Source organism: Lipotes vexillifer, unplaced genomic scaffold (genome assembly GCF_000442215.2).
Source record: "Lipotes vexillifer unplaced genomic scaffold, Lipotes_vexillifer_v1.1 scaffold907, whole genome shotgun sequence".
NCBI lineage: Eukaryota > Metazoa > Chordata > Mammalia > Artiodactyla > Lipotidae > Lipotes > Lipotes vexillifer.
In genome coordinates this window covers 823828-832846 of record NW_006795956.1, presented here as the reverse complement: position 1 = coordinate 832846, position 9019 = coordinate 823828, and the positions used below count along the sequence as shown (strand labels likewise).

Here is a 9019-nt window from a genome sequence, read left to right as displayed (position 1 = left end):
CACCAGCAGGAATATCTGCTCAACCATAAACAACAACATTCTTCTAGCATCAACAACTCCTTAAAAGAGAACAGTCCTTCCTGATCTTGTGAAGGGTCACATGACCCACCACCATGGTACTTAAATCTGGATTGTGTAAATTGGCAATAATTCGTTATTTAATGTGCAGCCCTGTGTCTCAAAAAATTTATATAAACTGTGTCTTGACTTCTAACAGGCAGAACAGTTCTCTGAGCTTTCTGAGATGCTCTTTCCAGGTTATAATCCTCAAATTTGGCTCAAATAAAATTTTCCAGTTCTTTCTTAGATTGACTGGTTAATTTTTCGTCAACAGTAGCATGGGTATAAATACTTGCATCACGGCTGGTTTCAAGTTACCAATGTGACATTGCTGAATGTGAAGTTGGCAAGAGCTGTGCACAGCCAGCTCCCCCAGGCTGGTTGGAGCTGGCTCCGGCACCCGCTCAGAGCCTAGGCCTCTGGGAACCAGAGGGCATGAGAAAGTCTCTCTACGTGGAAAGGAGGCAGGATGCGGAACCAGGTTCACACTAAGTGCAGGGCTTGTGGGAAGCACACTGCTTCTCACTTTTCCCATACACTGTCCCTGTAAACTCTCCTGGTAACCAGTGAGAACCAATTCTAGTCTATGCACCTTTCTTCTGGCATTATTAGTTGACTGAAGCAAATGACTTTTAGAAACAAAGATGACAATAGCAATTTAACCAAAAGAACCTGGTGACTGTTCTATTTAAAATAACTGATTTGAAATAAATTTTGTGAAAAGAATAAAAAAAGACTCGACAATTTATAGAAAATATCTGTTTATCTCTCTGTATGAACTTTCACACTGTCTCTATTGTCCCAAACACATTTAAGGCTTCTGATTGAGAAAGCTGACAATGAGGGTTTTATGTCCCATTTAATTGAAAGCTGGATTTGTGGTAAGCAACAGGTGCAAATATTCTCTTACCAGCTCTGGATGAAAGACGGATGTTGATTTATGCAGCCATTTTAGCCCTTTGTTTCTGTTATCACAAGGGTGCAGCCTCAGGGCTCCGTTATCAGGGAAGGGAGCTAAGCACCATTCTCCTTGTTTAATAAGTCTTAACCAGGTGTAATTAAATTGTTGAAGCTGTAGGTGAAATGAATAAGAAGGTGACTTCCAATGGCACACACAAGTAGCAGCTTTGTCAAACGTTTTTGTTAGCAATGCTTAAGATTATAGGCACTCTAGTCAGATGTTCTGTGTTCAAATCCTAGTGTTGCCACTTTCAATTCTGACCATGTGGGCATATTATTTACCCTGTCTAATCTCATTTTTATCATTTTTAAGTTGGATAGCTATAGTGTCTATCTCAAAACCTTGGGGTAATGACTCTCAAGTGTTGAGTACACAGTAAGGCCTCAGTAAGTGTTAGTTGCAATAATAAAAAGTATTTAGTACAATTAGTATGTATCTGTAAATGGATGTCGTTTTAGGTGTTCTGAATACCAGACTACCTTGGTGCTTGAAGTGTTGGAACATTCAAACCACCACATGATTTAGGCCCCTGGCCATTGGGGCTACAGGGATATCCAAGTCACAGTCCTAAATCACTTTGATGGGAATTATTATGTTCCTTTTTTTTAAGACTAGACATTTGGACTCCTAGAGGCTTTGTTCTACTATAGGAAAGGTTAAAAATCTTTCTTTGCTGGTAGCATAAGGAATCACCAGTTTGCTATTGTGTCAGCATCCCCCAGTTCACAGGAACGGCTCTTGGAGATGTCCAGTTTTGGGGAGTTGCCAACTGTATGTCTAAAATAAATACTGTTTTAGGTAATGGAACGATGTTTTTAATTTTTATAAATATTTCTCTCCAGTTTTCTTACAACCTAGTACTATCTGCCTGGTCAATATACTCTAAATGTCTAGGTGTGTGGGAAATTTGTTGTTTTGCACCAATGTAAACATATTTTAAGAAAATAGACTGCTGGTAAAATCTATCTAAATACTTTTATCTAATGAATCATTTGTAATGTAATTGAGATTTAACTTAGATTATCAAGTATGTTATTGTGTTAGAACTCTTCATTCAAAGGGTAGTACCTGGACCAAAATTAGCATCTCCTGGGAGCTACTTAGAAACACTGAATCTCAGTCCCCACTACGGACCTATTAAATCAGAATCTGCATTGTAACAAACTCCCCAGGTGATCTGAGCGCACGTTAAATTTGAGAAGCACGAACATGTCGTAATACAAGGATTTATGTGGCTACTAGGAGAAGCTAACTCTTACCTTGAAAAGGGACATTTCAACTGCTAGAAAAGTTGATAACTAAGGAGACGTTTTAAGTAAGGTGACAGATAGGGCTTGATGGTTCAATCCTAGGGTTTTATTCCTTTTGAGCTTTTTTGGATGAATGCTACAGTCACTGGCTTAATATTAAGCCTCATTAATTCTGCTAAAAATAAGTTAACTTCCTCCACGTTCCTTTACTTTTTATTACTCAAACCAACCAAACGAAGCAGAAGCTAAAAATGAGTAACAAGACAAAAAGGAAGATGGGCGTTTGTGAAAAGCAGGGGCTCCATGATTCATACTTTTTGTCTCCTAGCATCCCTTTGAGAGACTTAGTGGTTCTTGAGAACTTGGGTTTTCAGATAAAATACTGGTTAATCAGACACAGAAAGTCACTATAATGATGAGTCTTGAAGGATTGCATTAGTTAATATTTTACTTTCATATAATTTGGACTGCTTATGGTTTTGTTTTACAGTTTACTACTTTATTTCCTCTTTGAATTGTTAATACGTGAAAATTACTTCTTTCAGTTGATTTTTGACACTTTTCTCTTTCCTCTGTCTCCTCTTTCCTAATTAAGAACGAATTCCATTAGCTTCAAGTTTACAAGCCATAGCTGAATTACGGCAGCTTTGAATTAAGAGGTAGAGATGGGATGTGCTTGAAAATACAAGCAATACCTCTAAGTCAAAGCAAAGGAGTAAGTCTTGGCAAGCCTAGATTCTCATCACAAAAAATTTCTCTATCAAAGAATTTACCTGAAATTTTAGGGGGTGAGTTCAACTCCTGAATGTATGTTCCTGTGAGTCCTATTTTGTACCCAAACTGATAACTGTCCCCACAGAATGAGTTGTTAGGAAACATATGTTGGAGAGGGAGGTGCCATCACTCAGAGCTCACCTCCAGCCCTGCAGAGTCCTTGCTCTGTTCTCCCTGGCCCTACTCCCTCCCCTAAATATTGTGCTCTGAATTGGTTGAAATTTTGCTTAGAGTTTTCCACCATGGATCATGGATTGTGCAATTTGTATTACTCCCTTAAGATGTAGGATAACGTGTGGGAGTGTGGGTGTGTGGGTGTGTGGGGGGCGGAATCAGAGAGTAAAATTGCTCCCTTAGATTAATTATTTAAAAATATGTTCCATCTTTATTTTCTTTATCGTTTTGTCTTTATGTGTAATGAGTTACTTTTCTCATTTTTGTCTTTATTACTATAGCAGTGAAAATTTGTGGGGCAGCAAATGTTAGATATTCTTTTACAGGCTTCACACGTGTTATCTAATTCCATCCTCACACCAGCTTTGGAGTAGGCACTATTATCACTGCCATTTACCTAAGGGTTAAGAAATTTGCAGTTGACACATTTTTTACAAGTGATGGAACCAGAACAGGGTCCCCGGTGGGTTGACTACAGTATCCACCTTTATTCCCTCAGTCACTGTCTCTTACATTTAGAAGTGGACCCTGTTGTCACCAACCCGATCATTACACAGAAATGTAGAAACTAATTATCGTTTCTGTAGGCGAAAATGAATTTCTCAAGTGAATGATGAATGTCATACCCTGCACCTATCAACTACACCTCCACCTACTATCAACTGTACCTACCATGAGAGAAAAAACCCAGCTCAGCGTACCTTGCTGCTCCCATCACAGTCTTCCAGAATGGCTGTGGTGTTTTTGATGGAAATGCATTTACCCAAGGCCTCATTAATAAGCTAGGAAGCAAAATATAAAACATGTGTTAAGAAAAGATATTTTAAAGTAGAACAAGACATTCAGAAAACACAGAACATAAAACTATAATAGGGTTAAAAGATAGTTAAGTTAATAGCATTACTTAGCACTATACAATTTTATTGGTTGCTGTCTCTAAGAGAGACATAATGTAATCTTGCTAAAGTACAGCTTCAATCTGTCAATTTAGGCCTGTGATTCAGCCACAGAGCCAACAGAAGCTCTTAATTAACCCTTGCCTGGAATGCTAAATAGGAAAGGAGAAAAAGGTGGCATGAAAAGTAGTTATTTTCTTGTCTCAAGTTTGTCTGATGCATATATTAAAAGTCAATGCACATACTTGCAATTTAATCAAACCAGCGGTTATGGGCTCTGTTCCCTGGCTGACCCCTCCAAGCTATTTGACTGCTTAGGCACTGAATCATAGATAAATTGAGTCCTTCAAAAACAGCAGATTCCAGCTGACTCCTGGTCAGAATCTTCCTAATGACTCAGGCAAGCTACAATTCATTACAGTGAAGTCACGCAAGTTAATACAGAGCAAAGCTTAAAGGCATTTTCTGGCAGGCCCCCAGGTTTTTAATGGATTTCTAAGGTCCAGTATGGAGGCAGCTTTCTATAAGTCACCATTTAATGTGGAAAAATATTGATTCCCTTGCTCCCTTTGACATTCTGGACAGCTCTAACGAGATGATGGGTTAATAGCACAATTTGGACTTAGATATCTAGAAGAGCTGTGTAGAGCTAAGTGTCTACACAGGGAAGCCCCCTGTGCTGGGAAGTGGGGAGGTCTTTGTTGCCAGGGACTCTATTTGTGTCCTCTCTGTTCCAGGGCGCCTAACAAAGAGCTCTAACCCTGGAGCACTGGAGGACGCAGGCTATGTAGCTCACAGAGTTGCCAGACTTCATAACACAGTGCTCAGTGGGTTGGTTCTCACTTTTACATGCATAACTTTTCTTGCGAGAAAGTTAAGGGGCATCTTTAGGGTCCAGAAAGTGCAGAAAAAAATGTAAAAACAAGAGGGAAAATTGCAAATACTGGCAAGCAGGGGACCAATAGTGAGCATGGATAAGCCAGAGTTGGAATTGAGGTCTTTCACACATGATGGAAAGCTAAAAAGTTAGACCGTCAGTGGAATGGTGTACTGGGAAAAAACAATTTACCCATTAGCACAGGAGGACAAAGGGGAAGCTAGGTTCTCCCATGGGAATCTGAAACCTTACATCAACCTTCATTTTGCTTTGAGATGCCCACTTACACCACTAGCATTGGCTAGGAACACTAATAGAAGGCTCAAAGCACAAAACTAAACATAAAAATCTACCAGTTTTGTTACCTCTGGGGTGACTGGCAAGCAAAACATTTCTAGAAGAACAGAATCTCCATCAGAAATCCTCAAAGGAAACTATTCACAATTTAAATTGTGACTAGACAATGACAAATTTGGGAGGAGATAACCCATCATTAGTAAGAGGGAGCAGTCAGAACCTACAGAAGGAATCCACCACCATGAACTTCAGAGAAAGGGTTAATAAATAGAAGTGCACGGAGGTAGAATAATCCTGGAGTTGAAAGAAAGGAAATGCTGTCCCAATTGCTCTCTGGATCTTAACAGAAATAAATATAAACTCCTGTACTTGTAGATTATGCAGAAAATATCTTATCTTCAAATGAATTTGGAAAACTCTGGCTTCAGTACAGTTGAACAGGTTGCCTTACTCCAGAACTTCTCAGAACCTTCGGTACTGAATGCAGGTTAATGTTTAGCTCGCGGCTCTGAAAGGCAATGTGGTACGAGAGTTTGCCAAATACATTTGAACACGGAATCCTATTTCTGACTGCACAACTAATAACTTCACTCAGAACAGTGTTTGGGAACTCCTGGTTTAATTGATTTCTTTGTATTTATTTCTCACAATCCCTTCTTCCAAGCACTGAAAGGCTTAGAAAGAGAGAAAACGTTTCTATCCCTTGCCTCCCCTCTCCCACGTCATATGAAGATCTGTTTCCCTCCCCTTCTTAAGGAAATTACTGGAGAAACTGCTTTCCTTCATATAGGAATGGTCTATGAAGTGCTAAGGAATTGTTATTCTTTTTCTCATTATGAATAGTATTGAAAACTGGTTTTTAACTTTTCATTTAAAAAAAATTATATCCATGCTTTTATTGTAAACCATGTCAATCTTTTTTTTTAAATTAGGAAGTACACAAATTTTAAATTATCCATTTTGAATTATTTCGTTTCCAATTTAGGAGGTGGGAGTTCCCTATGGTTTATCTCAGAATTGTTAAACACTAGGCTAGAAGCTGTTTGCTGAGCTTTATCCATTATGAATACGAATTATTGGTGAGGTTCTTTTACTTTATTATTTTCAAATATTTTGGTTCAGTGAGAAAAGATTTGTTCTTATTTTTAAAAAGTCAAACTTTCCTCAGTGTGTAGGCTGAAAGAAGGGAAAAATATGGGGCAAGTAAAAAAAAAGCTGTGGATTTTATTTTCTTGGAACTTTACACGATTATCTGTCCAAAATAATGGTCTAGTTAATCTTACTCTGAATTGCCTGGAGAAAGGTTTTTTGTTTGTTTGTTTGTTTGTTTTAATAGTAGTAATACTCCCTACTGGTTGCTTCAGAAGGGAGCAAATGTCATTTTGTTAAAATTTGTCTGAGGAAGGCAGCAAATAGAAGGAGAAAAATAGAAAGAATTTGTTAAAATCATTTAAAAAATATTTTCCACATTTTGTTGTATTAAAGCTCAGGCATCAGCAGAGGCTGTTTCATTAGGAGAGCTCTTCAAAAATTTCATGGGAACTATTATACAAGCTAGCCTCAAAGAGGAGCAAAAGATAGTTTTTTAGTTCCCTCTGGTGGTTAAAGTTCAGTAATGCTCTTGCTGAGATTCTGTGTTGTTAGGACAGGAGAAAATTACTACGGTGATAATTTCTTTTTATTTTATCCTGCTCAGGAAATAGAGTCTTAAAAATGTAAATTTATTTTACGAGCATATTATTTGAACAGTGTATTGACCCAGGTTATTCTTCCTAATGAGTTATCTAAGATAAAATATCAGGTTGAACCATCTGAAGCAGCGACTATTGCATTTTGACCTACAAAGGTGGCAATTATGTCATACACAAACGGGTTACATATACTTGTCAGTTGAATTTTATAAAAGCAGAACAAATTCTCAGACTGGTTTCCTCTCTTTCTCACTTTTCTGAGATCTCCTTTATATCATCAAGGGGAATGGCTTTACTAAGTGTCCTTGTCATCAGTAGATTTCCCAGGCAGAGAAAGACTGGGTTTGTACAATCCACTTTCTAGGGAGAACTGAAAAAATATGACCTAAAAAGAGATTAAAAATTTGCATTACAGGAGAAGACCTCTAGGTCAAGGCTTGACTAACCATCTCTAAACCCAGTCTATGGTAATTGTTCTCATATCTTGTCATCCTCGTCAAATTAAGCCTCACTCCTAGAATGGTTCTGAGGTGGCTTTTTTTGGTTTGTTTTGTTTTCTTTTTTTTTTTTTTTTTTTTAGAGTTTCTCTCCTTCCTTGATTTTCTTAGCTTTGTACTCTATCCAACATATCAAGTTTGGTTTCTTTCCTTTTGGTATGTTACCTTGTGCCCTGGAATTTCTGTTATTTTCAATCCCTCTTTGAAATCTCTAAAATTCTAATTAAATCACATCATGCCATTGCTTAACCCTACTCAGCAACTTCCAATTACATTCTGAAGAAAGAGAGAGAGAGAGAGAGAGAATCCTTACTCTGCCCACAAGGACCTGTGTGATGCATCTCCTTCCACTCTCTTCACCTTCATCTGGTGCCATCCTTCCCTCCTTCATACCCTGATAACAACATCCTTCCTCTTTCCAGTTCTTGAAATCCTCAAACTTTTACCTGTCTTAGAGTTTTTGCACAAAGGGCATCCTCTGCCCATGGCTCTCTTCTTTACAGCTTGGCCAGCGCTTGGTCTTTCAGGCCTGGCCTTCAATGTCTCCACAGACTTGTGGCCAGTTCCCTAAATAAAAGCTATTATATTTTTTATTTACAGTTTACTTGCTTATTTGTTTATTATCTTTCTAGCCTACCCAACTTTAAGCTCCACAGAGAAGGGATCAAGTCTACTTCATTCATCACCCTACAATCCAGTTCTGAAATACTGCCTGGTTTCTTGACACTCGGTACGTGTTTGCTAAATTAATCAATGAACATGGCCGCCTGGAAGCCTTCCTCAAGTTTACCCAATGTATGTAGTCCTCAACCACGCTTGGTCTCCTCTGCACTCTTATTTGCTGTTTATTTATAATGTAATAATTCATTCTTCCCCATGCATTTTCAAAAGGGTTTTTGCATTGTCTTTTGACGAAGTCAGATTTTAAATTGCTGCTTGAACTTACCACACCACTTGCCCTCACTATGGGAGCCTTTAAGTCTGGAAAAACATTCTCCAAATACCACTTGAAGCTTTTGCATTTTAGTTTTTTTCGAAGTTCCCGTTGTTGGGTGAGGTTTCCGACCTCTAACCCTTGGTCTATGAGGTGATCCCCATGGCCGTAGAAGAGCTCCTTGTACTCATCAAGCCAGACCTCAGCCACCCTCACCAAGTTCCGCTCCACTGTCTTCATCCGGTCTTTGGGGAAGGAATATGGATTGTCATTTCGGAATATGTGGCCCACTCGGGAACAGGGAATGATCTCAATTTCGCCACCACACATCCACACCTGGAACAATTTGATGACACACACACCAATTATCCAGTGATTGCCCACAAATCATGGGCAATTAATGACAAGAAGCCACCCGGCAACTTTTTCCCCCTGTTTAAGTACTACTCTTCACTTCTGAAATCCTTTTCAACAGAAAATTAAACTCAACAGGTTAATTTAGTTTTGTATATTGCTGTGGACCATTTTAGGGTTATTAAAATATATATTTTCTCTTTTCCTATCCTGTGCAAATCTTGTTTTTTCTCTAAAAAAATCCTAACAGAATC

At 38.5% G+C, this 9019-nt stretch overlaps 1 protein-coding gene across 1 annotated transcript in view; it reads right to left on the bottom strand.

Moving 5' to 3' along the window:
- GALNT5 (polypeptide N-acetylgalactosaminyltransferase 5) overlaps positions 1 to 9019 on the bottom strand; it is a 38174-nt gene that overhangs the window by 2804 nt on the left and 26351 nt on the right. The window contains exons 7-9 of the mRNA XM_007467988.1: positions 8424 to 8747; positions 3921 to 4001; positions 971 to 1132 (exon numbers count right to left, since the gene is read on the bottom strand). Coding sequence (XP_007468050.1) covers positions 971 to 1132; positions 3921 to 4001; positions 8424 to 8747 — 567 coding nt within the window. The remainder of the gene's footprint in view (positions 1 to 970; positions 1133 to 3920; positions 4002 to 8423; positions 8748 to 9019) is intronic.